This window comes from Boleophthalmus pectinirostris, unplaced genomic scaffold (genome assembly GCF_026225935.1).
Source record: "Boleophthalmus pectinirostris isolate CB_2022bp ecotype Guang Dong unplaced genomic scaffold, ASM2622593v1 HiC_scaffold_2, whole genome shotgun sequence".
Classification (NCBI taxonomy): Eukaryota; Metazoa; Chordata; class Actinopteri; order Gobiiformes; family Gobiidae; genus Boleophthalmus; species Boleophthalmus pectinirostris.
Window position 1 is genome coordinate 44,374,318 of NW_026571152.1, and position 13,402 is coordinate 44,387,719.

General features: G+C 47.0%; 1 protein-coding gene across 1 annotated transcript in view; it reads right to left on the reverse strand.

The window, feature by feature from the left end:
• cunh15orf39 (chromosome unknown C15orf39 homolog) overlaps positions 1-12,855 on the reverse strand; it is a 20,638-nt gene extending 7,783 nt beyond the window's left edge. The window contains exons 1-2 of the mRNA XM_055155224.1: positions 12,837-12,855; positions 7,367-10,461 (exon numbers count right to left, since the gene is read on the reverse strand). Coding sequence (XP_055011199.1) covers positions 7,367-10,454 — 3,088 coding nt within the window. The 5' untranslated portion in view covers positions 10,455-10,461; positions 12,837-12,855. The remainder of the gene's footprint in view (positions 1-7,366; positions 10,462-12,836) is intronic.
• Positions 12,856-13,402: the final 547 nt, after the last annotated feature.

Genomic DNA, 13,402 nt, shown 5'->3' on the forward strand with positions numbered 1-13,402 from the left:
AACGGAGTAACAGTGAAGCTGTTAAAAACCAAAATAATTTGTTTTTATGGTACAAACATGAAACTTTGTCAGATCAGTAAAACCTCCAGGACTAAATATTTCTGGAAATGGAACCAAGTCTAATTCAACACTGGAGCTGAACTGCACACGTCACAAACTGGACGACATGAAAACGAAGCTGGCATAAAAAAAACACCGCAGCATCATCCTTTTATTGTCTAATTTGCTTAGTTATCCGCTTTGTAATGTTGAACAAGTATTTTTTCTAAACTCCAAAGCTTTAAGGACGTCACGTGACCGTTTTCCTTGAGAACAGAAGGGCTGTGTGGTTCCCTGTGGTTGAAATCCAAGTTAATAAAATATTTTAATCTTTCAAAGACATGTTTATTGGGTTTTTGAATCTCTGAAGATCTGAAGTGCCGTCAGATCCACCAGACCAAACACAGAGCCACAGAAACATCGTGCAGAGTTCAGAAAAGTGCAGGAAGAGCAAAGATACTGAAGAACTCTCAAGTTTATAAAAATATATATTATAATAAAAACAAGTACATTATGTTTGTTTTCAGATGGAGGGTCCTTCAGATGCTTTTTCCGTGGAGATGTTAATGGTGCGAAAACTCTTCCTGTAATTTCTAGGTCGTCCATTTAATGACCTTGTGCTACTAAAAGTACTTCAAACTACAATTTTCATCATTTTAATTACTTTAATTACTTCATTGCATCACTGAAGCTGTTTGTGTGTAGAGTCCAGATGTTGAACTTGTTCCGCTGCCTTCTTCTTTTACATATTTATTTCCAAATATCACACACATGATTCTGAAGAAAGAAATAATGAAATAAGCTAAGAAATCTTCACAAGGCCTTATAATAATGCACTAATATATAATATATATATATATATATATATATATAAAATTTTATGTTACTCTAAAACTTTATAAGATTCAGTTAAACTAATATAATTTTTATACATATTTTTCTTAAAAAACTTACTTAAAGGGACAGTTTGGGTTTTTTGACATAAATCTGTGTCGTCCCCGTGATCAGTGTCACATCCACACTGACTCACCCCGACAGCGTCCGGTGAGTCCAGATACTGACCGTTTTCGGTGCTGATGAAAGTCGTCCGGCAAGTTGTTCTGGGGACTGTAAAATAAAGTGTTTTTCTTCACAAAACAATCTGTGTTCAAAAGAGTGAAACATTTACATCACAAAACCATCGTCCTCAAAAAAGTCAGACCTCATAATCACTTGGCTCTATTTTCTCTCCGTTCGTATCACTGCGCTGCCGCCAGGTGACAGCCGCGCATGAATCCATCACTTTGTTCAGTTGTTCGTCAGTGTTTACATGCACAGACACCACGACGAGAGAACTAGAGCCATAAGTATATAAACTTGTATAAGAATCATAAGAATCTCCCCTTGACTTTGTGGTAAAGACAAAGTTTTTATTGTCGGTGTCGTAATCAGACATGTTGTCGTTAACATTCCGAGCAGTAAACAAAGTGAACCAGGTGCGGCTGTCACCTGGCGCAGTGATACGAACGGAGAGAAAATAGAGCCAAGTGATTATGAGGTCTGACTTTTTTGAGGCGACGATGGTTTTGTGATGTAAATGTTTCACTCTTTTGAACACAGATTGTTTTGTGAAGAAAAACACTTTATTTTACAGTCCCCAGAACAACTTGCCGGACGACTTTCATCAACACCGAAAACGGTCAGTATCTGGACTCACCGGACGCTGTCGGGGTGAGTCAGTGTGGATGTGACACTGATCACGGGGACGACACACAGATTTATGTCAAAAAACCCAAACTGTCCCTTTAAATTAGGGATCATTGTCCAATCACTGAAGCTCATTGTCTGTATTTTCCAGATTTAGTACAATCTTAAATGTTTTCTTTTAAATCTCTCTCTTTATTTCTGTTCACAGTTTTATCCTCTGGTCACATATTGTCTGGATCATTATTATTATTATTATTATTATTGGTTATATATTGTCTTGTTGTCTGTAACTTTCTGACTGTGTTATAAAAAAACAATATAAGATTATATGACTTTTTTTCCTGTTCCACACATGATTCTAAATGAGACAGAAAACCCTTTTACATTGAACCTAATTATTGACTTTCTCTCATAGTTTGAGTTTCACATCAGATTCAATTAAACTTTTTTTTTTTCTGCACATTTTTGGTTGAAAATTTACTTTAAAAAGGAGCATTGTGTCACTTTTCTGGTGGAGAGTTCATCAGATGTAGATGTTGTTGCTTTGTCTGGAATGTTTCACAGTGTTAAACTTTTCTATCACCACGGAAACAAAACCAGACCAAGTGACAGGTCAGATCTGTGGAGAGGCGACCCCACTCACAGCCACAATGTTTGTTTTTCTGGGTATTTTTGAGCTGTAAAACCACATGGAATTGAAAGTACATGTAAAGTAGAGTTTAATGTCACACTGTGGAACATAATGAGATGTTCACAGAAACAAGCAGGTGACTGACCCCCGACCAAAAAGTGACACAGTGCAGCTTTATGTTTTATGCAACATTGTCCACTTGTAGTTCAGTCTTAAATGTTTTCTTTTAATCTCTGTTTCTGCCTCTTCACATTTTCTCAGGGTCAAGTGGTAACGGAGGGAAAATTGTACAAACAAGTAGAAGGTGCAGGATTTTACATCATTTGTGGCTTTTTTCTTCTGAAAACTTTAATATTACTTCAAAATGAAATAAACTATTTCTACAAAATATGTCAGTCCTTCCAAGAACATTTTTATCATTTTAAATACTTTTTTTTTTTTTTTTTTTAAATCCTGTCCCTTCATCAACAGTTCAAAGATGGAATAACACAAGATATGATGAAATACAAACATTTATTTACATGATTTTCAGGTCTTTGAAATTTGGGAAATAATTTTTGTTCCATGTTTCATTCATGGTCTGTTTAAAACGGATGGAACTTTAGAACCAAAAATGGAACAGAAAAAAGGTCAACAGTTTGATAAACTCGAGTACATATGTATCTGTTAATACACTTTTATATCAGATGAATTCACTTCAGTTTTTGGTCTTGGTGTTTACTTCTCTCTCTACGGCACCGTTAAAAGGCTCCAATCTGTGGTGAATAATAAATAACCAATAGAAGATAAAGATTCGTGCTGATTTCCCAGGGCCACACGCACGAGTGGAAGAGTCTGGGCTCATATCTGCAGAAGCGGAAGCATCAGTGATAATATCTGATCATTTAACATTATTTTCCAAAAATGCAGTTTACGCAGCAGTTTGTCTCTCAGCCTCGTTTCCATGTCGGTCGTTTTGTGACATGTGCAGGACTCGACTCCAGGGTCGACTTGGACTCGGTTCCATATTGACAAATCTTTAATAATCTGGTAAAGTTTCATTCTTGTACCAGAAAAGTTAATAAATGGGCACTTTTTTGGTCCTTAACAGCTCCACTACAAACCAGGACTAAACCAGGACTAAAACAAGACTATGCTAGGACTAAGACCTGGACCGAGACCTGGACCTGAGACCTGAGACCTGGACCGAGACCTGGACTGAGACCTGGACCGAGACCAGACCAGAACTGAGACTGGTTTAGACCTGGTTCGGCGCTGATGTAGTCTTGTTTTAGTCCTGGTTTAGTCCTGGTTCAGTCTTGGTTCAGTCTTGGTTCAGTCCTGGTTCAGTTCTGGTTTAGTTCTGGTTCAGTCCTGGTTCAGTCCTGGTTTAATCTGCTATTCGTTTTTATTCATTTAAACACAAAATCAAAAACTGAAAAAACAAATCTTTATCTGTTTTTTTATTTTGGTTTTGGAGACAAATAATGAAGAAAATAAAAGCTTTTTTTTTCGTTTTCTTATTTTTGGTTTTATTTTGAAAAACGAATGAATGAATGACACATGGAATCTTTAAAAAATCCTTCCCGCTCGGTTTTTCATGTGAAGATGTTGAACGTCTGTTTTTTGGCGTGTGTGAGCACAGCGCCCCCTGGTGTCAGCGACTCCCACAGTAACAGAACGTGACGTGAACTTTGACCTGAATGTTTCAACTGAATTTCTCAACTTTAATTTTTTTTTTTTTTTTTTTTAATCTGAATTTGGCAACTTCAGTTTTTATTTTAAATCTGAATTTTTCAACTTTAATTTTTTTTTTTTAATCTGAATTTGGCAACTTCAGTTTTTATTTTAAATCTGAATTACAGATGTTGATGTAAAATCACACACATCTGTCACATGTTGATGCTTCTTTTTTATTCAAGTTGTTTTTTTCATCATGAAATATTCTAATTTAAATCTTCTCTCGCGTCTGAACGTCCATAAAAACACACGACAGATAAAAGTGAAACTCTGAATATTTGTTCCTGCGACTGAAAGAAGAAGTGTTAAAGGTCAAAGGTCACACACAACTTTGTTCTTGGGTCGTTTCCTCTTCGCGCTCGGACCTGGAGTCGTGTTTTGTTTCCTTCACATGTTTAACATACAAACCTGCAAACTGAAAACACTGTTCCACCTTGTGATGTCATCGTGTGGTGATACAGGAAGTGCTCCAGTGTGTTTTTAAAGGGCCCATCTCATGCAAAATCTACTTTTCAGATCTTTCTACCTTCTCACAGTGACGTGTGGCCTTGGATTTGTCGCTGAAGTGGTTTTTAGATTTGGCGTTTTTTTTTTTTTAACAAACTGCAGTGTATTTTTTCTGCCTCCCTCCCACGTGACAACGAACTAAAGCTGCTACGACGACGCATCAGATTCACCTATGACGCTTTTGACTTCTCCACCTGCATCGTCTGACAGTTCCCACATGAACCTAAACAAAAGCGACAGCAGAAGCTCATTGTTCTACTCTGCAGTGAACATGATATAATAAGTTGATCTCGTGTTTATTAAAACTTTACCAATCAGTAATGTTCAGTTGATGTGGACTCGGTGCTTGAGCTTCGTGCTCCTCAAAGTCCTCGTCCGATTCCGGGTCCAACACATGCGGCTGAACATCTCCATGTAGGGGTGTGCAAAAATATTGAAATATCGATATATCGTATTGTTTAATGTGCTGATACAGTATTGATATTGTGGGCGGCTGTATTGATATATCATCAAGAGTTTTTTTTTTAATATATTTTACAAAATAATTTTTTTATAGAGCTGCAGTTTTGTTGCTTGTTCAGTGGAAGGAAACTCGTTTATGCGACACATTTGACATTTTCATTGTTTTGATGATTAAAATTGGCTTTTTTCATATTAATTTTGCAGAAGAAGTGGTTTAACAAAGACTTTTAGTATCACAGCCTTCATTTTTTATTGAACTGTATCGAATCGTTTTGATATTTATCGTATCGAATCGAAAGCTCACTATATCGAGGTATGTATCGTATCGACAACTTCTGAATGATACCCAGCCCTGTCTCCATGATGAATAAAAGTTTATTCCTGCCTCTATCACCCCCAATTCACACCAAAGCTGCACGGAGCGTGAGCGCAGCAGCTCAGAACACGAGCGGCAGACGAGCGGCAGACGAGCGGCAGACGAGCGGCAGACGAGCGGCAGACGAGCGGCAGACGAGCGGCAGACGAGCGGCAGACGAGCGGCAGACGAGCGGCAGACGAGCGGCTTTAGAACTCCATTTGAACGTGACTGACGATGTTCACTGACAGTGTCATACACACGTCCAACGAGCGACTGACGCTGACGCTGCTCCAGAGGTTGGACTTCTAATTTTGCAGCGTCAACGGCGCGTCTCCAAGGTTTTAACAGGGGAAAGACAGGAAATAAACACGTGGTGTCAAAATAAACTTCTGATGCCCTTTCAAAATAATTTAACCAAAGTCAAGACGATGTAAACAACGCGCACTGCATCCAAGGAAAGGTTAATGAAGGACGACGAAAAGTGAATCCTCGAAATGAGAAATATAATGTAATTTATGATGTCAGACACCAATTTTACAAGGACTCAGGACTAAGCCAGGACTAAACCAGGACTAAACCAGGACTAAACCAGACTAAACCAGAACCAGGACTCACTGTCTGAATGTGCTCAGAGGTCCTTCCGTGTAGCCCCGAGTAATCGCGGGTGAAAGGACCGGTGCAGAGCTCGGAGACGAGGAGGTACGTGCCAGCGGTCGCTCTTTTCGGACACTCTGCTCCACGGGGCTCAGGGTTCGCTTTCTCTCTTCTCTTTAGACCTGGTTTAGACCTGGTTTAGTCCTGGTTTAGTCTTGACCCACCCTTAAAATTCCAGAACGTTAAAACTCGCCTGTTTCAGGGACTGTTTGCCCGTATCCTTCGGTGCAGGACTATGTATCCACATATAAACATATTGGCCTTATTACCTGGATGGAGATTTTAATCACGCTTATAATGTTTGTTAATTATAAGTGATGTCACCTTATTAAAGAAAAAAAAAAAAACTGAGGTGTTTAATGTGCGTGCTAATAGATTTAAACCTCATAAAACGCAAATGCGTTAACTTTAACATAAAATAAATGATAAAATGCAAGTACAAAATGTGATGTCTGAAAACAGTGAGAAGATGTGCAGCTGCAGCAGGAGGGTCTCTGGTGTGAATTGAAACTTAGAAGTTTACGCGTACGCGCAGCTCCGCCTACGTTAAGCGCTGCTGCAGCTCCTGGTGTGAATTCGGGGTCAGGGTCACGTCTGTCTCCCCCTCCCTCCCTGAGACGGCGGAGGAAGGGCGGCTCACTCAGTCTACGTCATGTTTGGAGGGCGGAGCCTGTGCTTTCTCAGGACAGAGCGGGGGGAGGAGCAATAGTCGGACTTTCATAGTTCCTGGTCTGTGACTGATCCAAGAAATCAGTCACAATGTGAGAAGAATTATTTTACATCAGATGAGACATTTAAACTCCACACACCTTCACTAGAATCATCTGGATCATTTCATTTTCTGGAGTCGCTGATCTCGACTGAACTAAAGAGAAAAGGAGCTGAGAACTTCATGACATCACAAGGTGGAACAGAGCGTTTGGAGCTTTGGAGATGTAAAAGACTCAGAATAAAGATTTACTCAAACAAACACAACTCCAGGTGTGTGTGTTTGTGTGTGCGTGTGTGTATGTGTTTGTGTATGTGTGTGTGTGGGCATGCGCGCGTGTGTGTGTGTGTTTGTCGGGACTCACACAGGTGTTGGCAGACGCAGGTGTAGTAGAGCAGGTTGTGTGTGTGTTTGTGTGTGTGTGTTTGTGTGTATGTGTTGTGTGTATATATGTGTGTGTGTGTGTGTTTGTTGGGACTCACCCAGGTGTTTGCAGACGCAGGTGTAGTAGAGCAGGTTGTGTGTGTGTGTGTTTGTGTGTGTGTGTTTGTGTGTGTATGTGTGTATATATGTGTGTGTGTGTGTGTTTGTTGGGACTCACCCAGGTGTTTGCAGACGCAGGTGTAGTAGAGCAGGTTGACGACGTCGCCGTAAACCGCCGGCAGGTGTTTGTAGGACATGAGTCTGCGCAGGCGAGAGGAGCAGGCGCGTTTGTTCATCTGGATCAGGACCTTCTCCTCCGACAGCGTCGTGGGCCGAAGTTCCACCTTGTGCTCCTGAAGCACCTGGTCGACGAGCGCCCCGTGCACCGACGGGAACAGCACCTCCTTCACCACCAGCATGGGCAGGAAGACGGCGCCGGCGCGGGTCACGAAGGGGAAAGGGCAGCACTCCTGACTGTACTCGTTCAGCCGCTGGTAGACTTCCTGCAGCGAGGACTTCATCTCCTCGTTCAAGCAGGCGTCCGTGCCCTTCGTGCCAAACAAACGGGCGACTCTCTGGTTTTTACTGGAGGGAACGTGGCTCAGCTCCATCTCGGACAACCACGAGCGCAGAGAGTCTTCAGACGCCGCCGCCACCGACTTGGAGATGAGCTTCACCAGGGACTGATGCAGCTCGAAGAAATGTTTGCGAACGGGCGTCTGAGGCGTCTGAGGGGGCGGGTCGGGCGTCTGAGGCGTCTGAGGGGGCACGTCGGGCGCAGTTGGCTGGTTGGCGTTGGGGCGTTCGGGAGACGGGGCGTGTTTCCGGGCGACGCGGGTCAGGTGGACGTCGGGGAGGATGATGTTGTAGGTGGAGAGTTTTAGGCAGTGAGGAGGAATGTTGAGGAAGTTGACTCTTTCAGGATGCGGAGAAGCAGAAAGAGGAAGAGGAGGATGAGTAGGACGAGGAGGAGGAGGGGAGCCGTGTGTGGGAGCGCCTCCGTTCCTCTGCCCAAAGTCACGTCCAGATCGTCTATTTCCGTCCTCGTCGTGATCAGCGTCTGGCTCACATTTCTTAATCTCCATCCGAGTTTCAGCGTCAGGAGGATCGATTTCCTCCGGCTCTTTTTTAATGATTTTAAGCTGTTCTGGAAACTCTGAAATGTCTGAGCAGCTGCTTCGGTCCGCCGCTTCTTCCTGTTCCTTTTTGAAAACTGTTTTACTTTTACTATTTCTCCGAAGCTTCACTTTAGGAACATCTGAGGGAGGCACCTTTGGCACAGCGGCTCTGACGTGTGCCGGCTCATCTGGACTTTCCTGTTTGACCTTCACCTCTGACAGAAGCGTTGTTAGTTTAACGTTACCGGAAAATGGCTGAATTTCTTCTCTCTTCGTAAACTTTGAATCGGACTTGAGCTCTTTGACGTGGCGAGCAGGTTCCGCGTGTCTGTGAGGAGCTTTTGGACTTTTTAACACGACAAAGTGCGGTTTCACATTTTCAGTTTTCAGCTCTTCCGTTCGGTTTTGATCTGGAGTACAGTGCGCGGGCTCCTGGTTTAGTGTCCCCAGAAGCAGCCGGGACATGTGCAGGTACGTTTGGTAAGGAGCCAGGCTGAAGACATTATTAATAACCGGCATCGGAGAAGAGAGATCTGTGCTTTTAACTTCCGCGGTTCTCAGATCGGTTTTTTGTCTCTTGGTCGCAGGTTCTACCACGTACACGTCGTCATCGTCGTCGGTGATTTTGACCGGGGAAGACGTGGACATGGCTCTCTTCCCTCGGTGGGCGTACGGCGGCTGAGGGGCGGCGCCGGGTTTAGTCAGAGTCTGAAGAGGAGGACAGTAGAGGATCTTCTGAGCCTTCGTTTTGTTTGACGCGATCGTGTTTGGCGGCGGCGAGACGTGATTAGGATAAGCACGATAAATGGGATATCGAGACGAATGCACATCCAGGTGTAACTGCGCTGCTGCCTGTATGTGCGGAGGAAGAGGAGGGTGAGCTCTTCCTCCGTGCGGGTTCACGTAAACGCCGCTTTTCGGGGGGCCGTACCGGTTGTGCGGCTGAGAGCCTGAAGCCGCTGCAGACTTTTTCACACATGTGGTAGGACTCATTTGCTCCACGCGCACGATCGCAGAGGAATGCGCCATGTGCCGGGTCGACGCGTCTCTAAAACCCGACGCCAACGTGGCCACAGGACGCTGCACGGGCTGACGGCTCGAGTCGGCGAAGTCTGAGTGAGCCGAACGCGGGAGTCTGTGGCCGTGGCTCAGACTTGTGTTTATGTTTAACCTCGGGACGACGTAACCGGGGAAGTCGGGTCCTGGTAAAAAGGCAGGACCGGGCAGGACTTCCCTCCGGCGCAGAGAGACGTCGGCGTGCAGAGGAGCGGGGAACATGTAGTGGGTCCCGGGGGGAGGTCGGGGATGTTTGTGGACCTCCTCCGCGTGCACGGGGCCTGGGTTCTGAGTCTCGGTCCTCTCCAGCTCCACACTCCCAGGGGAATAGTAAAAGAGCGGGTGCTGCGGCGCGTGCCCATATTTGGTCACAGGAGCCGCGCTGTGATAAATCAGAGGCTCGTAGGCGGCGTGGGAGGGGTACAGCCGGGGGTACGCTCTGGGAGAGCACTCTAAACTCTGGCTCACTTCCTTCACGCTGGTGGAGCCGTACGTTTGATGGAGCACAGCCGGCAGAGTCTGTCCGGGGCCGTACGCCGCGTCAGAGGGGCCCGGTCTCTGAGGCTCCCCGGTGTCCCTGTGTTTCCAGGGGGGCCCCAGCACACAGCACATGTCACTGCAGCAGGGGCTGTGTCTGTAAACGGCCTGAGGGACGCTCAGATACACGGGTCTGTCAGAGGAGACGCTCTCGGCGCCGGCGGGGCCTTTGCGCACGATGACAGAGGCGGTGTTCTGGGGCCCGCTGAGGCCGGGGCTCTTCCTGTACACGGTGAACCCGGGTTTGCCCGCAGAGTCTGTGCAACCCGGGTGGCTCTCGTGTGAACGGCTCTCTCTCCTGTAAATGTGCTGTGTGTCAGGGGCCTGGGGGCTGTGTGTGTCGGGGCTCTCGGTGCCGCTCCACGGCGCCGCGAACGAGCTCACGTCTTTTCCTGAAGGTCTGAAAGAGAAATAAGCTCCGGCGTACGGTTTCCCCACGAGCCTGGAGACGCTCGGGGGCTGAGGCAGCTCGTCCGGAGCCACACTGTGACTGAACGAAGGCATTCTCCTCCCAAACACCGGCTCCAACAGGGTCTCCACCGAGTGACTGCTCATCCTGGACCTTCAAGAGGAGAACATTTTTACATCTGAAAGAAGAAAATATGTTTTTAGAATAAATGACAAACAAGAACATTTTATGACTTTTACAGCCTAAACCTGAGCCCAGAGCCGCGGCAGGTCTGAGCGAACAGACTCCGAGTCACAGTTAACGCTCACGAACCGCACGAACCACAAGGACCTCAAGAACCGCACGAACCTTATGAACCGCAAGAACCACAAGAACGTCATGAACCACATGAACCACACAAACCAAACAAACCGCACCAACCACAAGAACCTCATGAACTTCACGAACTGCACCAACCGCACGCAGCAGGTGTGACCGAACATTCTCCTCTTCACGTTTCACATCAACACAAAACTCCTCTGAACTTTCATCTGCACAAAACAAGTATTTACAGTCAGAGCCTCAAGAACCAAAAGAACCACAAGAACCTCACGAGTCATGAGCCACAAGAACCACACAGCACATGTTCCTCTATTCACCGCCCACACTGCCCCAGACCAGAGACCAGACCTGAGACCAGAGACCAGACCAGACCAGAGACCAGAGACCAAACCTGAGACCAGAGACCAGACCAGAGACCTGAGACCAGACCAGAGACCTGAGACCAGACCAGAGACCAGACCTGAGACCAGAGACCAAACCTGAGACCAGAGACCAGACCAGACTGAGACCAGAGACCAACCTGAGACCTGAGACCAAACCTGAGACAGAGACAGAGACCAGAGACCAGACCAGAGACCTGAGACCAGACCAGAGACCTGAGACCAGAGACCTGAGACCAGACCAGAGACCAAACCTGAGACCAGAGACCAGACCAGAGACTAAACCAGACCAGAGACCAGACCAGAGACCAGACCAGAGACCAGAGACCAAACCTGAGACCAGAGACCAGAGACTAAACCAGACCAGACCAGAGACCAAACCTGAGACCAAACCTGAGACCAGAGACTAAACTAGAGACCAGAGACCAGAGACCAGACCAGAGACTAAACCTGAGACCAGAGACCAAACCTGAGACCAGAGACCAGACCAGAGACCAGACCTGAGACCAGAGACCAGAGACCAAACCTGAGACCAGAGACCAGACCAGAGACCAAGACCAGAGACCAGAGACCAGACCAGACCAGACCAGAGACCAGAGACCAAACCTGAGACCAGAGACCAGACCAGAGACCAGACCAGAGACCAGAGACCAGAGACCAGAAAACCTGAGACCAGAGACCAGAGACTAAACCAGACCAGACCAGAGACCAAACCTGAGACCAAACCTGAGACCAGAGACTAAACCTAGAGACCAGAGACCAGAGACCAGACCAGAGACTAAACCTGAGACCAGAGACCAAACCAGAGACCAGAGACCAAACCTGAGACCAGAGACCAGAGACCAGACCTGAGACCAGAGACCAAACCTGAGACCAGAGACCAGAGACCAGACCAGAGACTAAACCAGACCAGAGACCAGAGACCAAACCTGAGACCAGAGACCAGAGACCAGAGACCAAACCAGACCAGAGACCAGAGACCAAACCTGAGACCAGAGACCAAACCTGAGACCAGAGACCAGACCAGAGACCTGAGACCAAACCTGAGACCAGAGACTAAACTAGAGACCAGAGACCAGACCAGAGACTAAACCAGAGACCAGAGACCAGAGACCAAACCAGACCAGACCAAACCAGACCAGAGACCAGACCAGAGACCAGAGACCAGACCAGAGACCAGAGACCAGACCAGAGACTAAACCAGAGAGACCAGACCAGACCAGAGACCAGACCAGACCAGAGACCAGACCAGTGACCAGAGACCAGACCAGAGACCAGAGACCAAACCAGAGACCAGAGACCAAACCAGACCAGAGACCAGAGACCAGAGACCAGACCAAACCAGAGACCAGAGACTAGACGAGACCAGAGACCAGACAAGAGACTAAACCAGAGACCAGACCAGACCAGAGACCAGAGACCAGAGACCAGACCAGACCAGACCAGAGACCAGAGACTAGACTAGATCAGAGACCAGACCAGAGACCAAACCTGAGACCAGACCAGAGACCAGAGACCAGACCAGAGACCAGACCAGACCAGTGACCAGACCAGAGACCAGAGACCAGACCAGAGACTAAACCAGAGACTAAACCAGAGACCAGACCAGAGACCAAAGACTAAACCAGAAACCAGACCAGACCAGACCAGAGACCAGACCAGACCAGAGACCAGACCAGACCAGAGACCAGAGACTAAACTAAAGACCAGTGACCAGAGTCCAGAGTTTTTCCTGGTGCGTATGAAGTTCTGTCTCTTGTTTTCTGTGGGACACTGACTGGACTTTGTTGGACTTTACTGCACTGACTCGACTGGACTGGACTTTACTGGACTTTGCTGCAGAGACCGGACCGGACCGGACCCGCGGACCCGGAGCAGAACTTCCCCGCGGGTCTAACCCTCCGGAGCGTCGATGTCAGCGCGTCCAAAAAAGGAAGTCCCGCCGCGCGCACTTTTCTGTGAAGACGTGTTTCTCTTATCGGCCCGAGCGCGATCACAAATACTTCCTGTGTGAAGAGTCGAAGATCCGCACGAGCGTCAGCAACAAGTGTGAAAAAGTGAACGACAAGAAGAACGACACGAGCCACGCGAGCCACGGGAGCCACGGGAGACACGCACCGGAGCCACGAGCCGCGCGACAAACACAAACACAACAAAAAACCACACACAGAACCAGAGCCGTGACACCGTGGATCCTCCGTGCGTGTGCGTGTGTGTGTGTGTGTGTGTGTGTGTGTGTGTGTCTGTGTGTGTGTGTGTGTGTGTGTGTGTGTGTGTGTGTGTGTGTGTGTGTGTGTGTGCCCAGTCAAAACACCTCACCCTCGGATCCGCACTCACCCACGGCCGCGCTGAAGCCTCCCACGGGACGCGCCACCTCCATGAACGTCCAGCGC